The 27,331-nt window shown below is 37.2% G+C and overlaps 1 protein-coding gene across 2 annotated transcripts in view; it reads right to left on the bottom strand.

The window, feature by feature from the left end:
- The window catches only part of Nulp1 (Nuclear localized protein 1), a 231,935-nt gene that overhangs the window by 30,506 nt on the left and 174,098 nt on the right, over window positions 1–27,331 (bottom strand). For both annotated transcript variants that reach the window (XM_090377506.1, XM_090377505.1), the window contains exons 9-12: window positions 18,910–19,123; window positions 15,315–15,433; window positions 4,664–4,822; window positions 793–883 (exon numbers count right to left, since the gene is read on the bottom strand). In XM_090377506.1, coding sequence (XP_090233632.1) covers window positions 793–883; window positions 4,664–4,822; window positions 15,315–15,433; window positions 18,910–19,123 — 583 coding nt within the window. The remainder of the gene's footprint in view (window positions 1–792; window positions 884–4,663; window positions 4,823–15,314; window positions 15,434–18,909; window positions 19,124–27,331) is intronic.

The raw sequence follows: 27,331 nt of genomic DNA, 5'->3' as shown, positions 1-27,331 counted from the left end.
ATAGTGGGTGCCTGAAGCATGGGTCACTCTATTGCAGAGGTGGTACAGATGCACTATCCTCATTCGACAGTATCAAGAGTGTATCGGGAATAGGCCATTTCCGAAATAACAACTGATCATGGATGGTGCTGTGGGTGGAGAAAGGTGGTGGATGAATGTGGTCATCAATGTCTGTCTCGCATTGTTTCAGCCAACCGGAGAGCAACAGTGGCGCAAATCACCATTTAACGAGGGAGGTGCCAGAAACATCTCCATCAAGACCATCAGGCGATCATTAGTCGCAATAGGTTATAGGACCTGCCAGAGTCCCATTGCTAACACCATGACACAGGACTCTACACCTCAACTGCGCGAAAAAACATTGACAATGGACCTTGGATGTTTGGAGATGGGTCTCCTGGTCCAATATGTCCCATTTCCAGTTATTTCGAGTGGATGGGAAGGTGCATATCTGGAGGAAACCGCACGAAGCTATGCACCTGTCAAGTCAACAAGGAACTATTCAGGCAGGTGGATGATCAGTAATGGTCTGGGGAGAGTTCAACTGGCACACATTGGGACCTCTGGTACGTCTAGACGAGTCTCTGAATAGTCCAGGTTACGTGTCCATCCTTGCAGATCATGCACCCACAGGGCAATGGACTCTTCCAGAAAGATAATGTGCCTCCCTACAGAGCTGTAGTGACTAGAACATGGTAAAAAATTAAGAAAAAAAAAATGCACAAAGAAAATCACTATTGTTTTTATCACACATTAAACATATATCTCTGAAAAATAAATTATATATCTTACCTGAGGCAATGTTACAGTGGCTTCTTTTATATTGGACAGAATAATATGCCTTAAAATGTTCAGTGGGGTTCCTCTGTAGCGCATTTTACGTCTAGGAATAAAATTTATTAAGGTAATTTTAAATAAAATAGTTCAACAATGAAATTTATATACCTGGCAAATAAATAAATAATTAATCCTTTCTGAAGTGAGTTCCTTGAACACATCTGGGCCCCAAGTAATGTTTCTTTATGAAATTTTTAAAATTCATAAAAATAAAAACTTTGTGCATAAATGTTTTCAAATATTAAGTTCTTATTGTGACTTGGTTGCCCAACAATAGAACATAATTATTTCAAAAATCAACTCAGAATTACCCAGGGAAAAAAAAAAAAAAAAAAAAAAAAAAACAGAAAATATTGTAAAAGTTCAAATAAATTGTAAAAAATAAAAATAAAAAAAAAAAACACAAAAAATTTATTAAAAATCTTGCTACCTTCTTTTTTTTTTATGTAATATTGTTTTCTGCATCTACTGAAGTATCACTTGATTTAATTTCATCAACTTCTGGATCTGAATTCCAGAGAATTTCATCCTTTGGCTTTATAGTAAAGAGAGCTTCAGCTTTCGTAAGCCAAAATTGGACAACAATGGTTGACAGGTGCAGTCTCCTCTTTCAGTTTTAAAATTTATTTTCTTGATGCCATCTATTATAAATTATGTGTCTACAGTTACTTAGAAACACAAATAAGAGATGGCAACACTTACTGGAAAGGTTGCAAGACAATTTGCACATATATAAACAAGCATATAAAATTTGAAATGACCTCAGAAAAAAAAAAAAAAAAAATATATATATATATATAGTATGTAGAAAGTGTGAAGAAGATTTTTCTTTAATCCTATTGAATCTACGGTATAAACCAGAAGTGAATTTGATGAAATGGATAAGGAATGCAGCGATATATGGTAGGATGAGGTGACCAGGTAAGATATGAAAAAGAGAGAGACAGAGTTGGCAAGAAATTAAAATAAGAAATGAAAAGGCAACCAAAATAAGTCTACATTGCAGTGTTTTTCACAATTTCTGTAAAATTTCACTGAAATTGTGAAATATAAAATACAAATATAAAATACGAAAACTAAAAAAAACAAAAATACCAAAAAATGGTATTATTATGATTATTTGTAAATATTTGATAATTATTAACTTTGCTTTATATAGAGGCTGATGGGGTCCTTTGTATGTTGCAGATATTCACTGCCAATTCTGTTTTTGAATTTTAAGCTGTTATGATTGGTACCATTATATGCTATAACTATTAAATTGAAAAACTGATTTGTATATAAGTTTGTATTAATATATTGAATAAAGTATGCATAAATGGATGTGAAAATTACACAAAGTGCTAGTAACTATAAGGGTGAGGATAGTAGAAAAAGAAGTGTAGTAGATATGTGAAAGAATGTTAATATCCTAAAAGTTATGATGAATTAAGAAAATTATGGGCTGAATTATAAAGCCAATAGAAGGTGGGTGAACTGTAAAGTAAAATTAGTATAGTAAAATACAAATAAAACAAAACTAAAAATAATAAAATAAAAAAACAAAAAGTGGTACAGCTGTCATCAGAAATGGGGGGGGGGAACATATTTAGATAAAGGTTGAATATAGGTAAGGCAAATGTGCAGAATCAGATGTCAGCTGAAGCAAATATTGATACATGATCAGGTATTTCATCAGGAGACTACACCTGACCATGTATCAGGAACTGCGTTTCTATACTTGTCCATAGTAGAAAACAGGTGAAAGGCCAAAAAGCAACAAAAATGTAATTAATGTGCTAATTAGATAAGTTACAGAATATCTTAAATACTGCTGTGATTGGACTAAGTTCAATAGCAAAGCTTAATTATACGGTACTCACCTTAGATGATCTGCAGTGGTTACTTGAGGAGGGTTGGAAGAATAATTTTGGGGTTTAAATAATTTAGAGTTTACATGGGTTAATCAGTAAGGATAAGGGATTAAATTAATTAAAAATTAAAACGGAATTAAAATATGCGCAAGGAAGTAGAAGTGCACGACTCCATCCTTGGTTGTCATTGAAGAATTAACTGTATTAAGAGCTCTAAAATACCGGTTTTCACTGGTATTTTACACTGGTTTTCACATATTTTAGTTCTTAAAAATCATATTTTAGTGCTGCTCCATAACAGAAATACATTACCATCAGTAACCTCAGCATATGCTGCGCAAATGAAAGAAACCTATAATAACATGAAACTTCTCTTGACAAGCATCAGGTATGAGCAGTTTTCTTGGTATATCTGTAGTGATCTTAATGTGAATGCTCTTTTACTAGGCTACTTTAGCTAAGTTGTAACTTACTGTATGTGACTTTTCTTTAAGTGCTGTATAAACTTTTTAAATGTTTCTGTGCATTTACAACCAAAGATGCCTCGTAAATGTGTCAATCATCCTAATAGTTTTTGTTATATATGTGGTGGGCTAACTTTTAAATCATAGAGGTAAACTTCCCTCTTCTAGTTAAAAAAGCTTACCAACTTCATTTTTGACGTAAAATGGGTGATCAAGATAAGTCTTGAGCCCCTTATTTCAGCTGTATCAATTCTGTTAAATTACTTCCTGCCTGGTTAAATGGATCTCACCAGAACATAGGAACTGCCATTTGCAGTTCCTATGATTATAAAACCTGTTTTATATAAATAAAACAGTGAAGAACTACCTGTACCAAAACCACTGGACACTTACAATTTGATGAAGAGGATGAACTAAATGATTTTGAGTTTGATGGTGAGACTCAGAATGACCATGGGGAAGACCAGAAAGTTAGTGACCCTACATATGAAGTAACATGTTCATCCTTGGAATTGCTCTTTTACTAGGCTATTTTTTGGGTATAGCTAAGTTGTAACTTAGCTATACCAAATATTGCTGCTGTATTTGTGAATGGAATAGTAGAGATGGCCTCAAAGAAAATGACTTACTCCAGGAAATAAAAATGTTTCAAACAAACCACTGGTTACTCCTGATAAAGTTTTATTACCACCATTGCATATTAAACTTGGTTTTATGAAACATTTTGTCAAAGCAATGGATTGAAATGGAGCAGGCTTTCCTTTCCTGAAAAAGAAATTTACTGGAGTCAGTGAAAACAAAATCAGAGGATATATTCCAAATAAGAAAAATGATGAAAGATGAACATTTTGAAGAACATTTAAATGAAGATGTACAAACTACATGGAACTCACTTAAAAAAGTCAATGAAAAATTTTTGGGAAATTTCAAGGCTGAAAATTACCAAGAAATAGTCAATAAGTTTCTCAAAGCCTATGAAATTATGGAATGTAATATGTCCCTAAAGATCCATTTCTTGGATCCACATTTGGATGTCTTCCCAGAAAACCTAGGCACTGTCACTGAGGAGCACAGGGAGCATTTCCATCAAACTATTTTAACAAGAGAAAAGAGGTTTGAGGGCAAGTGGAGCCCAAGCATGCTGGCTAATTACTGTTGGATTCTGACGAGGGATGTTTCACAAGTGAAATACAACAGGAAATCATCAGGCTACATTCTAGTCCAATTAAAGATAACTAGTAAGCTCATCTTTAAAAAAAAAAAAAAAAAAAAAAAAGTCTTTTAGTGTCACCTATTTTAATGTTTGTATAAAACTGAAATCACGTTAAAACTGTGGGTGATGGACAAAAACTGAATTAATATTTGAAATTGGCACAAAGAATACTTTCAAAGTCACTTTGATTATGTGTGACAGAAAAAGAGTATTCTTTTGTTTATCAGTGTAATTAAATATCATACATATTCATAAAGTTTCTTTTTATATTTTACTCTCCTAATACAATAACTTACTTTTCTTCACATTCAACTATAAGAGGATCTTTGCTATCTACTCTTCTTAGGACTTCATGAACATTCTTCTCTAACCATGTTACTATTTCTGGCTGTTTCCATATAAGATATGTCCTTCCAATGTAAAGGGCAATGAGCTGTTTCAAGGCAGGGCTATCACTAAGTGAAAAACATACTACACACTTACAGTAATTCATATATTGCTGAATTGTAGGTTTTATAAACAAATAAACTTACTTAAATACTATTATTTTTATTATGAATACATGAAATTCAAAGTAATTTTCCTGAATTTCAAAAATTTATCGTAGAAAAACTATTAAAAACAAACTGAAAAGCAAGTTACATTTTGGTAGACAATCTCAAAAAGATTTTTTTTTTTTAAGGTAATAAGTTTGCTACTTTCTTCCATGTAGGTGTTGAATAAGCAGCCTTTAAGCTGGTGTCTCTCAACATGAGAAAGCACTTTTGTGAAATAATTACACTTCATAACAAAATTGGAAGCCAATATAAAAATAATTTTGCAAGAAGCATGAAAAAGATCTGCCAACATGAAATCAATCATTTATAAACAAAGACTGCATCTATAAAGGGGAAAAAAGTAGAAGACATTTATTACATGCAGTGACGTTCTTCTTACTTTATTCTTACTCTATTGGCCTAGCTCTTTTGAATTCATTCTATAAGTTAGTAATGCCTTTCAATTTTCTAAATAGAAGTGGTTATTATTACATGGATTGCATAAAAGCAGAGAAGAATCACAATAAAATGTTTTCGTGAATTTATTAAGGTTTTCTGCAATGCATTAGCTTTCTAGAATGGAAATGAAAAGTTATAGGAAGAAGACTTCCAGGAAACAAATTATTCTCTGTGTGTATGTGCATGAATGCATGATGCACATCACACAAAAACATGTAAGTTGTTAGAGATGGCAATTCTAATTAACAAATTGAATTTAACTCTGTGATTTTAGACATAGGATATATCTTCAAAAACCTGTCACTGAAATACATGTACTCATCTAATAACATTGAACTTTCTGAGGCCTGTGATTAGGCCATAACTATGATATTGCAGATGGTAATAGATTTATTATCCAAGTTACCTCAACTATCTCTTTTGATTTCATCGTATAAATATTTGAGCGTTGGAAATCTGAGGAGTTGGCTAAAGAAGGAGAACATCTTCCAAAAGTATCTTGAATCATGTAATGATATACAATGGCAGGAGATACTTTAATGCAAAATCTGAGATTTGAGGCGCATAATGAATCACAACCAATGGAAACAGATGACCGGAGTACTTAGCAGAAGGATTTTTTTTTATTTTTCCCTTTGATAAACTGTCTGTTAATGTACACTCCTTATTATTAAAAATGGCCAACTAACTCAAGTAGATAGTCTTTTCCTTCTTGCTGGTGAGGGTTATATGCCCAGTTTGTTGTGTGGGATCATTCTGTTTGTATTTGTACATAGGTGACCTTCACTTTTTTTTTGGGTAAAATATGCAATTTCCTTCCTACAACAATTCCTTGTTCCTTTTGTAGTGGCATTGTTAGGTGCTAAATGTTTAGCTAACTTCAGACCAGTAAAGAAGTTCCATTCTTATATTTCTATCTTTTTTTTTTTTGCTTGTTGTAAGGTTCTAAATTCTGTAATATCACATTTTCATCTGGGTGCATTTCATCTTTACATGAATATGGAAAATCATTCAACAGCTACTTAAAATTAAATGTAGCTCCTTCATCTGCATTAGGAGTATCAAGATACACAAGATATGTGCTGGAAGCTAATGTTTCTGGTAGTATTTTATGCATAAATGTTTTACAGCTATTGAGGGTGCACCAACATAAATATTGGTGCACCTTCAACTTCATGAATCTGTACTACATTCTTTAATTTGAAACTGATATTCAGTGTTCTATATCGAACTGGAGATTTGAAATTTGTCTCTACTATGCATTATTTTCACAACAGGCTTTTGATAATGCCTCTAGTTCTTCTGGGTACCTCACTGCTCCCTCAGTTATAAGTCCTTTGTCTGAATGCACTGTTAGGTTACTTTGTGATATAGTAAACAAATGACAAAATCAAACTGAGTTTAAAACAGTGTAACTGCCGAACTTACATGTCAAAACAGGCTCATAATAATATAGGCAGGCAAGAGTAAACAAGTACTTTTAACTAAATACATATACCGACTTAGATTACAAACGTAACATAATTAATTAATACATAACTGATATGGAAGTTATATAAAGGGAACTCGGAGATAATTAATACTTGACACTAAAAAATATATATCCCATTATAACTGTGTTGGGAGATAAGTTAGAGTTATAAACTGAAATTGAAATTTTATTTAAATTAAAAGAAATCATGACTCAGACCAGAGCAGCAAAACAAAAGGCTCAAGCTAATGGAAGTGCTGTGGCTCAGAGGAGAACTGAGGGGGGCAGTTGCCTTCTGAATCACAGCCTTCTAAAATGCACAGCTTGCATGATGTTTGTGGAGCATTCAGGTACGGGACATGATATTGCCATGGGGGATGTCTTTGTGTGTGCGCAATGCAAGGAGTGTATCGAAATCAGGCAACAACTCAGCGTCCTTATGGGCCTATATGAGAGCTTGAAGGACAGGGTGGATGCCCTCGAAGGAACTAAATTGAGGGGGCCCATCAAGCTCTCAGCTGCCCACATCAACGCCAGAGCTTGCACTTGGTATCACGCAACACAACGGCAACCCCCAAGGCAGAATGCGCTGGTCCCAAAGGAACTAGTAGTTGTTGGTGACTCTATTGTCAGGGAAACGGGGAATATGCTTTGTAAAAAGGATAGGTGGAACAGGACCAGGGTATGTCTGCCAGGGGCAAAGGTTGATGACGTTGTAGAGCAGATATCATTTTTTAAGGGCACAAAAGGCGATATAGTTGTACACGTTGGCACTAATGATATCAAGAGTAGGAGACCGGCAGAATTGCTTAACAAGTACAGGTCACCGTTGAAAAAAATCCGTGAAATAGGGTTGAATTTGAAAGTGTTTACAATTCTGCCCAGACATGATAGGAGGGAGTATATGATGAGAGCCTTGTCGATCAATTCGGCCCTGGAAAGATTGTGCAAGGCTCAAGGGGTAGAATTTTTTTCAGCCTGGACTGTACTTGTTAACAGGAGAGATTGCTTCTACAGGGATGGGATACACTTAAATAGAAAGGGTGCAAGAATATTTGCTGATGCTATCAAGGCAGTGTTAGATGGGTCGGAAAACTGCTAGCTTGGGGGGAGACAAAGACGAATAGATTAACAGTAGCCACTGGCAGAGGTGAAAGAGATTCTTGCACTGCTTCTATTGGAATGAGCAGAAGCCTGAAAAACAAGATGCAGGATATTTCAGAGACTGCTGGGAGTCATTGCGGTACAAGTAAACACATGGGTTGTGTTAGGGTAGCTAAGAATAGGAATAGGTGCATGTATACCAATGCTAGGAGTTTAGTAAATAAATTTGATGAATTTGAGGTATTGCTCAAAACATCAAAGGCAGATATTGTTGGGATATCAGAAACGTGGTGTCACACAGATATAAGGAATGCAGAACTGGAATTTGGGGAGTACAAGGTCTACAGAAAGGATAGACTGGATAGGAAGGGAGGAGGGGTTATGCTATTAGTTAAGAAATACATAAAATTCAAGGAAGTGAAGCCAGTGGACATCGCTGGACAGTGCAGTGTCGAGTCAGTTTGGTGTGACATAAGCATTGGGAGATCAAAATTGAGAGTAGGAGAGTGCTATAGGCCTAATGACTCTGATGAGTATAATAAGAAACTGTACAGGGAAATAGAGTGGGCCAGTAAATCAGAGAGTCTTATAATGGGAGATTTTAATTTCCCAGATATTGACTGGAATTTGGGGGCTGGTCACACACACACTAGCAAGGCTTTTGTGGATTTATTGGATGATTGTTTTCTACATCAGCATGTTCGGGAGGCAACTAGAGGGAGGAATACTCTTGATTTGATTATCGGCAGTGATTCTTCATGCATTAAGAATCTGCAGATAAATGAACCACTAGGTGGCAGTGATCACAGTGTGCTGAAGTGGGATTTACTCAAAGAGGTAACTACCATTAGGGGTAAAGGGAAGGGTTATTGCTTTCGTAAAGGCGACTATGATGGACTGAGACAGTATTTAAATTCTATACAGTGGGACCAACTGATGATGTTACCAACAGCAAATGCAAAATGGGAAGCATTCAAAGAACTTATCTTGGAAGCTACTAGGCTTTACATACCAACTAAGAAATATTGTTCAAGGTTTAGGCCTAAATGGATGTCAGATGAACTGATGAGGCATATGGCAGAGAAGAAACATGCATGGGATACATACAAATTAACACACGACACAGAAGCCTATGATAGATACAAGTTGATCTGTAACCAAGTTACAAAGGAGGTTAGGCAGGTGAAGGCAGATTACGAGAAATCTTTGGCAAGGGATGCAAAGAAAAACAGCAAAGAGTTCTTTACTTATGTAAACTCTAGAAGGAAGGGGATGAATCAGATTGGTCCACTTGATATCGATGGGTCAACTGTTGATGATCCTGCTCAGGTAGCTAACAAACTAAATGAATATTTTGCATCGACATTCACAGGAGTTATTTAGCGAGGGGAAAGCCAGAGGTGTATTCAACTCTAGCAGTAAGTTAGAGAATCTTGTAATAACTGAGAGTAAAGTGGAGGAGAAATTGTTGAAGATAAACACAAGAAATGCACCCGGGGTGGATGGGATCTATCCAGTTATATTAAAGGAGGCAGCAGAGGAAGTAAGCAAACCCTTAGCCATAATTATGAGAGCTTCCTTGGACTCAGGGGAGGTACCCACAGACTGGAGATGTGCAAATGTCACCCCAATTCATAAAGGAGGATCAAAGGCTGACACAAGTAATTATAGACCTGTGAGTTTAACTTCTGTTCCAGGAAAATTAATGGAGGCACTAGTTAAAGAAGCACTGCAGGATCATTTAGACAAGACTTCAGCTATAGCTCGGACACAGCATGGTTTTGTTAAGGGGAAGTCATGCCTGACCAATTTGATTGGATACTATGATGCAGTCACAAAGGAACTGGATGCAGAGAATAACTTTGATATCATATACTTGGATCTTAGAAAGGCTTTTGATACTGTTGCACATGGAAGACTGCTGCACAAATTGGAGCAGTGTGGCATTGGAGGCAAATTGCTGCTGTGGATAAAGGGGTGGCTGAGGGGAAGAAGACAGAGAGTGGTAATCAATGGACACTGCTCGTCGTGGACTAATGTTATTAGTGTAGTCCCTCAGGGCTCAGTGTTGGGTCCATTATTGTTTTCTGTATTCATAAATGATATTGATGAGGGTATATCAAGCTTAATGTCGAAGTTTGCAGACGATACAAAGGTAGGCATTGTTGTCAAGGACACTACTGACACTATGCTGCTGCAACAGGATCTGGAAAGGTTGAGCAGATGGGCTGAGAGGTGGCAAATGAAGTTTAACATTGACAAATGTAAAGTACTACATATGGAAAACAGCAACCCCAGAGCAACGTATCAACTCTGTGGTACTACACTGACAGTGGTAGAGAATGAAAGGGACCTGGGGGTGGTTGTGCAGGCAGATATGAAGTTCTCTGAGCAGTGCAGACGGGCTGCAAGAGTAGCTCATGGTGTATTGTCAATGATATATAGGAATTTTTCTAGCAGGGATAAGGAGGTGATTGGCCTGACCATTGCCTTGTATAAGGCAATGGTCAGGCCACACCTAGAGTACTGTATACAGGTCTGGAGGCCTCATTTCAAGAAGGATGTAGAGCTGCTGGAACGAGTACACAAAGAAGGGCAACAAGATTAGTGAATGGAACAAAGGGGTGCTCTTACGAAGAAAGGCTTAAGTTTTGCAAATTACAGTGTCTGGAGACTAGGCACCAGCGAGGTGATCTGATAGAGGTGTATAAGGCCTTGAATGGTTTGAGCATGCTCAATGCTGATGGGATTCTTCCTCTTGCTCAGAATAATCACCTGAGAGGGCATAAATTCAAATTGAGGAAAGATAGATGTAGGATAGACGTGCGGAAATTTGCCTTTAGCCAGCGGGTGGTTGGTTGGTGGAATAAACTTCCATCCCTTGTCGTGGAGGTTGATAGCCTGAATAAGTTTAAGGCTCTGCTGGACAGGTATTTTGAACGAACAGAGGGGTGAAGTGGAAGTGGGTTTTTTTTTTTTTTTTGGCTGATGCTGCATAAGCTTGGTTTCTTGCATCAAATGTCTCTACTAATGGTAATGCTAAAGTTGATCATAAATTTCAAAACAAGAGCTAGGGAAATTTGGTTGATGAGCAGTTGCAGTTTAACATTGACAAATGCAAGGTATTGCATGTGGGTAGCAATAACCCCAGAATAAGTTATCAACTGTGTGGTACTACACTCAGAATAGTGGAAAATGAAAAAGACCTGGGGTAATTGTGCAGTCAGATATGAAGTTCTCTGAGCAGTGCAGACATTCTGCCAGGTCAGCTCATGGTGTTTTGTCAATGATATACAGAAACTTTGCTAGCAGGGATAAGGAGGTGATTATTCCTTTGTATAAGGCCATGGTTACACCACATCTTGAGTACTGTTTATAGGTCTGGAAGCCCACTTATGAAGGACGTAGATTTTCTGGAATCGGTGCAGAGAAGGGCAACCAGACTGGTGAAGGTTTGCAAATTGCAGGGTCTTGAGACTAGGCACCTTGCAGGGAGATCTGACTGAAGCAATGAAAGCCTTGATTGGATTCAGTAAGTTAATGGCATTCTTTCACTTGCTGAGACTACACACATGAGGGGGGCATAAATTCAAGTTGAAGGATGGTTGCAAAAGTGATGTGCTGAAAAGGTGGTAGATTGTTGGAACAGGCTTCTGACTGTTGTTGTGGAAGCGGATGAGTTAAATAAATTCAAGGAAGAACTAGATAAATCCTTGGAGGGTACGAATGGGTAAATTGTTTTTTTTTTTTTTTCTGGCTGATGCTATATAAGCTTGCTTTCTTGCATCATTTACCATTACTGCTACTACATTACAATTTGCAATAATTGTCACAACCCAAGCTGTAACACATACCAACTTGTTTCTCTACATTCAAACCACTGTCCAATTACTTTGGCCAGTATGGAAGTTGTAAGTGTAATGGCATCTAACTTTCAAAATAATGATAAAAAGAGAAAAAAATTTAATTATACGTTGATTATCATTTTATTAAAAGTCACAAAAATACAGCTTCTAGCAACAGAATTAAAAAAAAAAAAAAAAAAAAAAACTGGAGCAACAGAAAAATTAGAAACAGTCAGAACGACCAGTTTGGTAGTATTTATGTTAATGGATGCATCTGATCTGCAACAGTGATCTGACAGTTCAAAACTAAGTTGCATGGGTATCAGTAATTGCTACACAAAACAATCTATATCCATATATCAGTTCCACTGCCCAATGTTATCTACTATGAATGGCATACTTTTGTACCATTTTGCATGGTACAAAAGATAATATGATTTATTGGATTAGCAAACCTTTGCCAGTTGTTGGAGATCGATTCACAGTGTTCTTCACATCTAGTGAATTACTATTTCCTAAATATCTGGTCAGGTGAGGGATGACCTATTCACTGCTGGAAATGAGCACTGCCAATGTTGCACTATACTGCACAGAGAGTTCCACAACTTACCCTCCTGTGTCTTTAACCATGCTCTCTCTCTCCCCCCCCCCCATTTCCTAACTGAGGCTTGAACTTCCGTTTCCTACAACAGCATTTACAGTGGTGGACAAAAAAAAACTGCATCACCTTAAAAAAGTAACATTTGTAGTGAAATGTATAAGATATTGTCTGATTACAGTCATTTTGTTTGTCGCAAAGCAAAGGTATTATGTCAGATAACACTTCCATTGCATCAGCCGTTTATATAAGTATGGCGTTGGAAGGGTATACACGCTCATTAGTATCCTGTTTTGCGGAGATGTAAGCATGGCTCCATATGTTCAGTTGACACCAAAAAAAAAAAAAAAAGTGTAGCTGTTGCTCTGTCCCAGGAAGGGCTTCCTATGTGTACTATTGCTGATAAAATAGGCTGCTACCAGTCCACAGTATCCTGGTTGCTGAAATTAAATTAAAGCATGAAACCGGTGATGTGAAGAGAAGACCTGGATCAGACCATAAGAGAGTGACTATGCCTTCACAAGATCGATATTTGAAACACTATGCCTTCGTAATCGCTATGCTAGTGCTCCTGATCTAAAACTGGACTTTCTGGTGTTGATTGTTATTTGTTTGTTATTTTTTTTTTAGGAGCATTAGCAACTAAGGCCATATTACTCTGGGAATATGCAGTGGTCATTCCCTGACCTTTCCGCATCCTCAGTATTTGGTGGTGATGGGCTCGAACCCCGGTCTAATCAAGAAGCGTGTGCTATGCACTGCTGCTCCTTCCCACCTGGCTATGGAGGCGCCTTCTGGTGTTGAAACAAGTGCACAAACTATCCTCCAAAGACGGCTTTCAGAATGTGGTCTTATTGGCCAAAGAAGAAGCCTTTGTTAACACAACAAATGAGGAAGAAGCGACTTGCTTGGACAAAATGCATGTTTCACGGAAAAAAGAGCAATGGGATCTTTTCTGACGAATTGAAATTCAACCTGCATGGCTCGAATGGGAAGTGATATGTCAGAAGACGAAAATTGGAGGCATACCATCCTGACTGCATAACACCGACTCTAAAGTTCCCCACTGGTCAGATGGTCTGGGGTTGCATAATAAGCAAAGGGGTGGGGCAAATTAAGTTTATTAATGGAATGGTTAATGCAGAAACCTACATTGCTATCTTCGAGGAGTGCCTGAAACCCGTTATTAGGGATCACCACACAGACATCCAAAACTGCGTTTTTCAACAGGACTCAGCACCTTGCCACACAGCAAAATTGGTAAGTTTTATGCTATTTAGATTTAATGATGAGTTTATCTTATTGTCTCACAAGGCTTAAAACATACATACACCAATGTTTTCCCTCATTTTTTTCCCGTAAGGTGCAGTCATACCTCAAAAATGCTAGTATTACAGCGTTGGACTAGCCCAGCAACAGTTTTTTTTTTTTTTTTAGGAGCATTAGCAACTAAGGCCATATTGCTCCGGGGATATGCGGTGGTCATTCCCTGACCTTTCTGCATCCTCCGTGTTTGGTGGTCACGGGCTCGAACCCCGGTCTAATCAAGAAGCATGTGGTATGCACTGCTGCTCCGGCCCACCGGGCTATGGAGGCGCCCCCCGCAACAGTCAGATTTGAACCGTATTGAAAATTGTTGATACATAATGTCGTCTAAAATTGTTCAGAAGAAGCCAACAAGTAAGATTCAGCTGCAGGAGAGCATTGTAAGGGTGTGGTACCAAGAAATTGGGCAATTGTATATCCAGGAGTTGATTAACTCTATGCCAGATTGTTGCAAGGCTGTAATTGCAGCTCGACAAGGAACAACCAAATATTGAGGACTTAATTTTCTGATTTACAGTATATAATACTATTACGTTAACTTGTCATTTCAGTTTGTACACGTAAATGCAATAAAATGTATGTTTGGCTGTCACCATTGCCAATTGAATGATTTCCTCATATTTCCATTAATTACGTATTTTACCCTTTGGGAAGATATTTATTAGGTATATCAGGTATTAGGTATATCAGGTGGAGTCTTTTCATTGGATATCATTCACAGAGATATATATCTCACCTAACAAATGCATTTTGAACATTTCTGCAACCCACAATGCAGCGCTAAACATTATTTGCAAAATTCACAAGTGATGCAGTTTTTTTGTCCGCCACTGTATGATTGTTGCAGATTGTTACTATTATTATTCTTTATATAATGAATTAGCATCTAAGGCCATATTGTACTGGGTGCAGGCTGAGAAACTCAGAATAACTTGGGAGGGTGGGCTGCTTCATCTACTGCATGTTCTGCTTACAGTTTGGTTGCTGCAGTCTTCAAACTGCAATCTTGTAACACTATGCAAGAATCTCCCTACATGCTCACGTGAGGAGACATAAATTCAAAATGCGGAAATTTGCCTTTAGCCAGCAGGTGGTTGATAGTTGGACCAAACTTCCACCTGTTGCAGTGGAGGTCAACAACTTAAATAGGTTCAAGGCAGAACTAGACCAACATTTGGAGTGAATGGATGGGTGAAATGGAAGGGTTTTTTTTTTTTTTTTTTTTTGGGCTGATGCTATATAAGCTTGCTTTCTTGCACCATATGCCTCTACGAATGATAATGCTAAGAGATCCCTCTTTTTTTCCAAGAGCACTTCAATTTTGATCTAGAGCTAGGATGAAAAATCAAAAGTGTTCCTTTATATATAGAAAGAAAGATTGTTTCGTGAAATTTGTGAAAACATAACTAATTATACTAAAAAATTCCTGAAGATTACAGATTATGATGAAGTAAAATTAACAATTGTCTTTCATTCAAATGTTATCTTAATTTTTTTGTAAGGGTAAATGAAAACAGAATTAGAAAGAAAGCAGAAAGTAAGTCAGATCGACAATTTACTGTATTAAAAATTTATATTAATAATAAAAATAAAATAATTATTTCTTACCTTGCTTGAGCTTTTAATCCAAAATAAGGATGTTTAGACACCTGAGAATCAGGCTGAATACCACATTTATCAAGAAGTGGCGTTAAGATACCGGGAAACATTATAAGAGAATTCTGAAGCTGTTGCATTGTAAGAATACAAAAAGAGCAGTTTTAGGGAATAAACTAGAGAGCAATATTAATTCCATATAAATATAACATGCAGGATATCCACAATGCCTTACAATCCTAAACTCCTTTTCAGAAAATAATACACATACCATTATTTAATTAACAACTACGGTAATCTGTCATGTTCGAAACATTAAAAACATTTTGTTTAATATGCATTACAAAATCAATAGTACTTATATATACTTAGTATACTGTGTTTTGTACCATAATTTAAGCCCAAGCAAATACATAAAGCTAAACATGTACTAGTATGTACATTAAAATCAAACGAAACAAGTGAGTACTTGTTGCTAGATTGTATAATTTATATACTAACATTTTAGCATAGCATAGCATGCATACATACAAAATAGCACAAATAAAAAAGCAGTTTGCACATGGAAACATTTTTTTTTGTTTGTTTGTTTCTTTCTTATTCTTTTTTAAAAGTGCGGCTGCATATGTAGCATGAGGATTTGTATGGGTATATATGCAAAAGATGTGAATGTGTGTGAGTGGGTATATGTACTATTGCAATCTTTAATCATGGACCCATATTTTTCCTTGTCACAGGAGATAAACTTCATATCACCAACTGTTATTAACTACCTGTTTCATTCTTTGAAGCACCTCTCTAAATTGAAAGACATTTACACATCTCCCAACTGTTGAGACTTTATTAGGCATGCACCTGTTATAACAGATATTGGTTTGGCAATCTGTTCTGCTTGCCTCCTATAATATTATTTTATAAATCCTATCAGCTCCTGCCTTTTATTTCTGTTACATTTTAAAAACTGTTGAATTTTGAATACATGTCAGCTGGACCAATAGTATTGTTAAGCTTCAGCGTAAGACACAGTATACCAATTGTCTGAGATTTGCTAACCAAGATTTCTTGCCATCTGATGATAGATGAATATGCTCTGAAACAGGCTATTGCAGTTTAATAAAATACTAATTTTATTTTAAAATGAATTACTGTATATTAGTAAACAGCATATACTGTATTAGTGGCATATCCAGGTATCATTGTAAGGGAGGCATGGTGACCAACTCCAGGTAAGGGGAGTATGGCAACCAGGCTTTTGAGTTTTTTTTAGAATGCCTCCTGCATTCTTTTTCTTTAATATCAAATTTTTGGTTAAGGGAGGCATATGCCCCCTTCTGCCCATCCCTGATACCCCCCCCTGCTGTCAGTGATATTATTTTTTAAAAGTAATGCAGATTGGAGGCAACTCACAGATATCAAAGTTTGTTCATCTTTACATTACTTACAGCGGTTAAAATTCTACTGGCCACCAAAATACAGCAGGGCCTCCTTATAACATGGTTCGCTTTACGCTGATTCGCTATAATGCTGTTCTTATATTATAACCCTATCTGACTATAATGCTGTCACAAATCACTATAATGCTCTTTTACAGATTGCATTTTTGGCATATTTAACGAAATCGTTTCATTTGATGGAGTCGATAGTTTGAAAATGAATGGCAAAACAGCATTAAAACATTTTCCATGCCGATTCGAGAAATTTTCTCACACGCTAATTTAATTGCAGTACAGTGACTTGTTACGTAGTTCTGAGATCAACATTTTAAAAAATGATCAAGTATATTGCTCGTAATATTTGCATTATATGCATTTATCCGAAGTCTAGTCATCACACAGTACAGTATTAGACATCGTGTGTAATGGACAGTTTACTCAAACATTGTATCATAATTAATGCAACCAATGCAGTTACATTTTCGAAGAGTTAATAATGGCAGATAAGAATGAAAAAGCAACAATGTCTGGATGCAGTACAAAGACTATAAATATAAGAAAAAGGTTGAAATTGAAAATTAAATTAGATGTTTTGAAGCGAATCGATTCCGGTCAATGACAAGCAGATATGTGCCATAATTTAGGACTGGCAAGTTTAACTGTAAGAACAATTATAAAAAATAAAGAATTAATTTTAGCAGTGGGAAAGACAGCTGTTCTACTGCAAGCAATTAGGGCTAGGCCGGCTATTAGGATTGAAATGGAGAGACTTCTAAATAATTTTATTGAAGATAATATCCAATGCAGAATTCAGTTAAGTTAAATTTTATATATATATAAAAAAAAAAAAAGAGAGAGAGAGAGAGATTAGCCTATATGATGATCTGAAGAAAACTCACTGAAAAAAAAAAAAAAAAAAAAATGTGGAACCATTTAAAACTAGTAAGGGCTGGTTGAATCCAGGGAGAAGCTGCAAGTGCAGATCAAGGAGCCGAAACTTTCAAAAAAGAACTTGTTAAAATTATTGAAGAGGGGTATTATGTGTTATACTTCTCAACAAGTTTTTAACATAGATGAAGCAGGACTTTTTCGGAAACTAATGCCTAAAAGAAGTTTCATACTGAAAGAAGAAAAAAACATGCCAGGTTTCAAAGTGGCGAAGGATTGGTTGACTTTATTATTGGGTGGCAACACTGCGAGGGATTTAAAATTAAAACCCCTTTTAGTTTATCAGGAAGAGGGCCAAATTACAACCCCAAAATCGCACATTTTTCATGATTAAATTCATGATTTCAATTGGAATTTAGTAAGTAGTTACCACATAATTACATACGTATGTAATGCAGAATATTTTATATGTACAAATATTTGAATATTAAATATTTTGACCAACATTCGTACATCTTTTCACTACCATTTATTATTGATTAGGAAATATCCTATGGCACCGACCAGAACTCACAAATACATATGTTACCTTATGGGAATGTGGTGCTCGCTTAGCGCTCTGTTTTTCCGGAATGAATTATCAGTGTTAAGAGGGGATTACCTGTATATAGAATGTGAAACACAATTTCCAATATTCCAGCATGTACATTTATTTTTAAAAAAATTTTAAATAAAAGTGCATGCTGGAATATTTTTGTGCCGGTACAATGATTCAAGAGAAACCCTTCGAGTAGCCTTCCAAAAAAAAATTGTGATAGAACAAACTGATCATTTCCCATTGTCCATCTAATGTTTGTTATTTTTATATAGTTCTTAAAGCACCCAGATAGGGGAGAGGTGTGCACATTGGTATAACTTTGTAAATTTCAGCTTTGTTTTGTATGAATGGTCTGCATTAAAACATTCTGAAGGGATTTTGATTTCTAGATTGTTATCAACTGAAAAAGCAGCATAATTTCTCACTTAGTTTTTAAGTTACTATATTTTTGTAGCTTTAGCTGTTCATTCCTTTCACAGTTATTGTGGTGAGCAGACAGTTGTAATGCTGAATCATAGGTATAAATCCTGCATATTTAGAATTTGTAATCATCTGGCCATCATGAAGTTACATGAGAGCCAGAAACTTTACTGTACTACCAGTAATAATTATAATAATCATAGCATTGCTGTTTACTAATTTTTTTTTTTTTATACATTATACACTTTAACAAAAAAAAGTAAATTACCATTTTGTCAGCCTCATCTGAGGATGTACCATTTTGTAGAGACTGAAGATACAAAGCGAATGGCACAGAAAAGGCAAAGTTTGGCAGTTGTGAAAAGTTCCGTTCTGATTCCCATTCTTGGTAGAGACGGATTAAAAACTCATACTGCTCAGATCGTAAGGCATAGTAGTCTATTGTTAGAGTAACACAAAGTGGATCTCCTTCAGGATCAAGGCTGTAAATCAAAAAGAAATATAAATTATTATAAATAATTTATATTTAAATTATTTCTAGAGAAGTGAAGTAAACACTGTCCATTAGTAAAGTAATCGGGTGGGAAGATTCTGGCTGGACAAAATACAACTACTCAAATATTCATCATTCATTTACTATTAGAATGCTGCTCTATCTTGAATACACTATAACAGTCAGTTATTATCCAACTTGCGGTTTCAACCTTTTTTTGGGGGAGGGTTTCATCAATGGATAAGCAGGCACTATAAAGACTTGAACAACTCACAGATTAGATACACCTGCAATAAGTGAGGTGGTACAGCAGTACTCACTGCTACATACAAAATGAGGTTATGCCCTAATTGTACAATAATACGGTGGATTCTGGTTATTTGGGCCACCGGTTAATCGGGGCAGCCGTTTATTTGGGGCAAATCTTAAAAACAGAAACCAATCGAGAAAATAGCCAGGGTTTACTTCACTTAATTGGGACAAAATGCCGTTTAATCGGGGCAGGAGACCGCAGCACTGGAGATTATCCTACGATTGTCTCCGATGGTACCACGTAGTTCGGTCGAAATTCTGGAGGTCACAACCATAAAACAATAAAAACAATTAGCAGTCACCTGTTTATTGGGCTTTTCTGTTAAATAAATCTATCATAAATGGACAGTAAACTCGATCTTATTGAATTTGCGATAATACCAACAGCTGGAATTCTGTGGGTTATTATGGTGAAATGTGTTTACACTTCCACGAAATCTTCAATTATATAAAAAATTAATTTTCAGATCTTCTCTTCATTCCTATTTTTAAAGCTCTGTAACTCGTTACTCTGTTCTCACTTACGCATATCGTGTTACTTGCAATTTGTGTGTACCGTGTTCATTGTTATTGATTGCTTATCTTTTTACTGTTTTAAATTTTAACCTCCCCTCCGCCCACAAATGTCAGTGAACAGAAATGTCAACTAGTTCGTATGTACATATTGCAGTACGTATTAATTATTCCGATTATCACGTATATTCTTCCGATTTTCACGTATCATTTAATTTTTTAATTGGTAAGGTAATAAAGGGTAAATTTCTGCTTAATATATCTTTGCTTTTATAGCCTGTGGATAATATTCTTTCTATTTTCGCTAATTAGAATTGCTGTTTAATAGAATTAAAATTCAATTCACAAACATGATCACAATGGCCGGCACTTACTACACATCGTATAGTGAACGGTACTTTACTACGTGAGTTCGTCGTAACATGATTTGATTGTACAGTGAACCAATTGCTGTTTTGCTTATTGGAGGCTTGAAGTGGTGAAACCCATGTTTAGTCTCTAGAGCAAAGTTTGCGGCATCCTCTTCCCCCCATACTTCTCCTTCAGCCCATGCACGGTACTAAGTACTATAGGTTTTGATACCTTTCGTGTTTGGGGTTTTCATAAAAAAAAAAAAAATAGCAGGTATAATACCTGAGGTATTTCTGCATTATATCTGAGATATAGGAATAAATTAAAAGATATTTTACTATAAATGAAAAACTTCATCAATTCAAAATTCAATAGTGAACAAATTCACAGTACACAGTTTTATAAAAGGGAGTCAGAAACATTTGCACATTGCTAGTTATTTAAAACTAAACATCATAAGATATATTTAAGTAACAGATTATTAATTATATTACACAATATTTATACCACTAAAAAAAATACACACAATAATTGCATATTTCTTATTGCACAAACAGATGTTTACAAGGGAAAAGATAAGTCTTCTCATATGTGGTACTGAAATATATGATCATATCATATTTCAGTGACCACATATGTCTCATATGATCTCTGAAATTAACGTATGAAGTTAAAAAATTCCTTAGAATTTTTTATAATTAATATATATTTTTTAAAATTTTGTTGTCCTAGATGTGTGGTACTCTTGTTTCATCATGTTGATATGATAATGTAACAAATTGTATAATGTCATGACATTATACAATTACAGAAATAAAAAAATTCCTTTCTTTTTTATTTCTGTAAAATTTTTTACATTTTTTAATACTGTTTGGAGTATGCCAATGCATTACTAATGGACTATTATTTATTAAACGCTTTATATATTTTTTTTAATAAAAATTTTGAACTTTTAAAAATGTGTTTTTTTTATGGGTTAGTTTCGATGGAACAAAACTTTTATTAAATCTGCTGAAAATGAAAAAAAAGTTAAGTAATAAAATATTTTTCACCCACAAAGAAGTTTTTATGGAATGGAATATTAGAAGTACACCAAGTTATAACTGGAGACAAATGATTTAATGATAACTGAGAAAAAGAGGTAGAAGACAAACTGTTGAAGCTAAAAGTAATCAAGGCCCCCAAGTTTGATGAGATCTATCCAATTACATTATAAGAGACAGCAAAAGACATAAGCAAACCTATAATCTTGCCCTCTGTTCTGGGTAAAATAATGGAGTTGGTGGTTAAAGAAATACCACAGGATCATTTTACAGGAATGGTATTATATGCAAATCAAAGCATACCACTTAAACAAAGGAACTGCATGCAAAAAATAATTCTGACATAATATACTTAGATTTCAGTAACACTTTTGACAACATTCCACACGAAAGACTGCTGTACAAATTGGAGTGGTGAATTAGGGACAAATTAGGGACTGGCAGAAGACAGAGGGTGGTTATAAATGGGCACTGCTCTTTCTAGACTAACCTTATTAGTGGAGTCTCTCGGGGTTCAGTGCTAGGGCCCCTTACTGTTTTCAGTATTTATTAATGTCCATCTGCACTGTCTAAATTTGCACATGATAAAAAGATTGGCAAGGTGGTTAATTATGGGAAAATTAGGAATATAGGCTGAGAAATAGCAACAGAGGTTTAACATCGATAGATACAAGGCATGGTATATGGACAGTAGTAATCCCAGAATAACATACTGATTAGGTGAAACCACAAGCTGCTAGAACAGCTCATGATATATGAGAATTTTTCAAGCAGGGTTTGTTTGTTTGGGTTTTATTGGCGCATCAGCAACTGAGGCTATAATGCGCCAAATACCGGTCATATTATAAAAAGTTAAAACATTCAGTGACCTAACTAGTTAGGCCAACATGTCCAGATATATAATAACACGTATATAAAAAATAAACCAATAAAGAGATAACAATGACATAAATTTTAAATACAATTAAAAACTTTTATTGATTTAAAATAGTTAAAAACAGCAGACACATTTTCATTGTCAGATAAAATCTGACTGACTGTATAAGGTTCAGTCAGATGATTAAAAGCGGTAAAACGGGTGCTGCTAAAATCTGGACAGTCAATTAAAAGGTGTCTAATCGTTAAAATTGTGCCACAGGACACACATATAGGAGGGTCATCAGCCCTCAGCAGAAACGAATGAGTTAAATGGCTGTGTCCTATGCGGGTCCGGGCAAGAACAACTTCCTCCTTACGATTCCTGCGCAGACTAGACTGCCACGGTTCAATTACAGGCTTTATATGATATAATTTATTCGCAGTCTGTCTATTCCACGAATCCTGCCATTGGGAGTGTACCTTCTCGTGTATTATTTGCCTGTAGTCTGTATAGGGGACTGACAGGCAGCAGTTATTATTGGGAATTGCTGATTTGGCTGCGGCATCGGCCAAACCATTTCCCGTAATCCCAATGTGGCTGGGAATCCAGCAGAAGCGGATATCATATTCACGTCCACAGAGGAAGTGAATCTTCTGCTGAATACTAGACAGCACTGGATGAGGATTATATCTCACAGATATTAAAGCCTGTAACATGCTAAGAGAGTCTGAATATAAAATGAACCGTTGGTATTGGCATTTACTAATGTGATCCAAGGCTAACTCAATTGCGTGCAGCTCTGCAGTAAATATGCTACATTCAGAGGGAATCTGCTCCGATGTAGTGCTGTCTGTAAAGACAGCAGCAGATCCCACATATGATTTTGACTTCGAACCATCTGTGTAAACTGGCGCAAAGTCAGAATGTTCAGCTCGGTGTGCTGAATAAAGCTGCAGGTAGACAGATGATGGAGTGTCCGACTTTCCCCAATTCCGAAGGGACAAATCACATTTCGGGACATGAGCATGCCAGGGTGGAAGGGGTTGCTTAGGTGTTTGGGCAACCTTGTCTACCTTGATATTAAGTTCTATGAGTAGATCTTGGAGACGAATACCAAAAGGACGATTGGCAGTCTTACGGGTATTGTACAAATTTTCCCATCGTGGCTCAAAAACGGATAGCCACGTAGGGTGGTCTGGCAGGGATTTCAATTTTAAAGCGTACTTTAGAGACAACTGCTTATGTCGAAGCGATAACGGTGGTTCGTTTGCTTCGACGTATAAACTCTGGACAGGAGATGTGCGATATGCTCCAGTAGCGATACGGAGGGCCTGATGATGGACAGGGTCCAGCCATCGAAGGGCACTGTCTCTGGCTGAGGAATATACCTGGGACCCATAATCTAATTTGGATCGCACAAGTGCACGGTAAAGCCGTAGAAGGGTGCATCGGTCTGCTCCCCAAGATGTAGAAGAGAGCGAGCGGAGAATATTAAGCCCTCGTGTGCACTTTGTGTGGAGTTGACGGATGTGATCCAGAAAGGTCAGTTTTTTATCGAATATGAGTCCCAAGAATTTTGTGTCCGCTGCTACTAGAATAGCATCTTGTCCGAGCCTTAATTCAGGTTCAGGATGAAGATTACGCTTACGACAAAAATGTACGCAAACGGTCTTCTCCGGCGAGAACCTGAAGCCATTAGCAGTGCCCAGGAATTAAGGCGATCAATGGATTTCTGCAGTTGTCTTTCAATAACCCTCATGTTGCATGACTGACAAAATATGCTGAAGTCATCAACATAGAGGGCACTGTTTACAGTTGGAGGAAGTTGCTCTGTGATGGAATTTATTTTGATGGTGAAAAGCGTGACACTTAAAACTGATCCTTGTGGAACTCCCTCCTCTTGGCTAAAGGAACGAGAGAGTGAGGATCCCACACGAACTTGGAAAGATCGATTGGCTAAAAAGTTTCTAATAAAAATGGGGAGATGGCCTCTAAGACCAAGGCTATGCAAATCTTTTAAAATGCCAAATTTCCAAGTTGTGTCATACGCTTTCTCCATGTCAAAGAACACTGACACCAAGTGTTCGCATTTTAGGAAAGCATCCCGGATGGATGTTTCCAGTCTAATTAAATGATCAAGAGTTGATCTGTTTTTTCGGAAGCCGCACTGGATGTTGGAGAGAAGGTCATTTGATTCTAAATACCATATTAAACGAAAATTAACCATTCTCTCCAGAATTTTGCACATACAGCTAGTCAGAGCAATAGGACGGTAATTAGTAGTGACTTTTGGATCCTTTCCTGGCTTAGCAAAGGCGAGAACGATTGCCTTGCGCCAGGAATCCGGAAACTGCCCTTCAATAAAGATTCTGTTATATAGAAGGAGCAGATAATCCATAGATTTTGGTGAAAGATGCTTAATCATTTCATAATGGATGCCATCTGGTCCAACAGCACTTGCATTGGAAAGAGTAAGGGCTCTTTCCAGTTCCTCTATAGTGAATACCCCGTTGTAGGGATAAAGGCCCTTGGACTTAAAACTAAGGGCCTGCTTTTCAATTTTATGTTTCAGGACCAGGAACTCTGGGGAATACGAAGATGTTGCAGAGATGTTGGAGAAAGTTTCCCCAAGAGAATTGGCTATTGCAGTTGGATCTGCAATAGCGCATCCATTATAATCTAGGATTGAAGAAGGGTGGGATGTATATTTTCCCTTCATTTTCCGGATTTTATCCCAGACTACCTTAGAATTGGTAGCCTGGTTAATAGATGTTGTAAAACGGATCCATGATTCCTTTTGACTCTGAATGTAGCGTGCTTTGGCTCGTGAACGCTTAAAGGCTATTAGATTAACAGTGGTAGGATATCGGCGGAATATCCCCCACGCTTTGTTCTGAGCCTTTTTTGCTGCTGTGCATTGTGAATTCCACCAAGGTTTGGGAAATGGTGGAAACCGGGCAGATTTTTTTGGAACAGCGTTCGCAGCTGCTTGGACGATGATTTCTGTGATGTACTTTACTGCATCATTGATCGGCTCCTGACTGACAGTGCTGAGATCAAAATTTGCCTGATGTTGGAAGGCAGACCAGTCAGCCTGATCAATCTTCCACCGTGGTAACCTGAAGGGGAGACAAGGTCTCCCACTGTGTAACAAGGTTATCACAGGGAAGTGATCACTTCCGTATGGATTCTCCTCCACTTCCCAAGTGAGTGAAGGGAGTAGAGAAGGGGAGCAGATAGAAAGATCAATGGCAGAAAAGGTACGGGTAGGCATGTGGAAGGTGTTTGTTCCAATATTTAGAAGGGAAAGGTCATTGTCATTGAGTATATGCTCTATGACTCGTCCCCTTCCATTAATATTAGCACTACCCCACAGGGTGTTATGCCCATTAAAATCCCCGAGAAGTAAGAAAGGGGGAGGCAACTGCGTTAAAAGATCATCAAGGTCTTCCTGGGAGATGTCAGTCCCAGGTGGCAAATAAATAGAGCAGACCGTTAATAAAAATCCCACTGTAAGGCGAATTGCAACAGCCTCTATGCTGGTTGTAATTAGCAAGGGCTGAACTGGGGTCTGATTACACACAAGGATAGCCACTCCTCCATGAGTAGGACCATCCGCAATTCTATCCTTACGAAAGATTGTGATGTTATGCATGGTGGGATCATCATTTGCCTTTAGATAAGTCTCCTGCAAGCAAAAGCAAACTGGCTCGTGCTTTTGCAGGAGGGCCTTGATGTCATCGGTATTTCGCCGGAATCCACAACAATTCCATTGTAGGAATTTAGCCATTATTTTGGCTTGGTGGGTCCATCAGGCGGCTTCCGAGGTGCTGAGGGCTTACTTTTATCAGTCTTGGTTTAATATTTTTTGGGGAAGAATGGACGCTGTCCCGTGTCCATTTCTTCCTCCGCAAACAGTTCCAAGACTGATTCATCCTGTACCTCCTTGTTCTCTACATCCATTGTTTCTGGTATTACGGGTGACTCTTCCGAACGTTTTTGCTCTTTTTTACCACTTGGTTTTGGTAGTGGTGGAGCACTAGGAGATACGGATATAGGAGTGGCAACTGATTGTGTTTTTTTGGTGGGCTTTTGTGAATTCAATAAATAGCGTGCAATCGGAGTGAATGACTCTTTCGGTGGTATAGTCATCTCAGTTTGAGTACCGATAGTGCACTTTGCAGAAACCTTCTGAGCATATGAAGGTTTCCCGCTATTTATTGGTTGGATACGTTTTCTGGCCTCTGGGTGGGAAATATTCAGCTCTGTTTTCAGTTTTTGGATTTCTTTTTCATCCTTCCACCGCTGGCATGCTCGAGAATAGGCGGGGTGCTCTCCTTGGCAATTAATACAGATCGGTTTTGAAGCTGAACATTCCTTGCTCTCGTGGTCTTTAACACCACATCGAGCACAGGCAGGGTTACCACGACAAGATGTTTGTGAGTGGCCATATTTTTGGCATCTAAAACACCTCAGTGGGTTTGGGATGTAAATCCTCACTGGGCAGTTTAGATAGCCTGCCTTGATGGAACTTGGAGGCCGTGGGGTATTGAACGTGAGGATAAGAACTCGGGTAGGGACGAGATTCCCATCCTTTCGTATCGATATTCTTTTCACAGCTGTCACTCCTTGGTCTTTCAATTCAGAGCAGATCTCTTCTTCAGAAACATGAAGAAGGTCCCACTCTGATATAACACCACGTGAAGAATTCAGAGTTTTGTGGGGGGTTACGGTGATAGGTATTCCCCCAATGGATGTAGAGTTCAAGAGTTTTTCAGCTTGTTTTGTGCTGGAAGCTTCAACCAAAAGATCACCAGAACGCAGTCGTTTAACAGATTTTGGTGAACCTGCCAACCCTTCTAATCCTTTCTGGATAAAGAAGGGTGACATCTTTCCAATTGACTGTTCTCCGATGGAATGGAGAATGAGGAAAAGTGGTGTCACTGATGGTGGTAGTGTATCCTCAGTCCTGGCTCTTTTTGCAGAGGTGTTTTCTTTGTCATCGTCTCGATTAGGTAGGGGCCTTGTTGGGGCCCCAGAAGAAAGGGGATTTTTTTTTTTTTTTTTTTGGTAGTTGTTGGCGCATCGGCTTCTGTGGCCATAATGCACCTCCCAAGGT

The sequence above is a fragment of the Mastigoproctus giganteus genome, chromosome 7 (assembly GCF_048544385.1).
Source record: "Mastigoproctus giganteus isolate SK-2022 chromosome 7, ASM4854438v1, whole genome shotgun sequence".
NCBI lineage: Eukaryota > Metazoa > Arthropoda > Arachnida > Uropygi > Thelyphonidae > Mastigoproctus > Mastigoproctus giganteus.
Note: the sequence above shows the minus strand (reverse complement) of the source record. Positions and strands in the feature narration are given on the sequence as shown.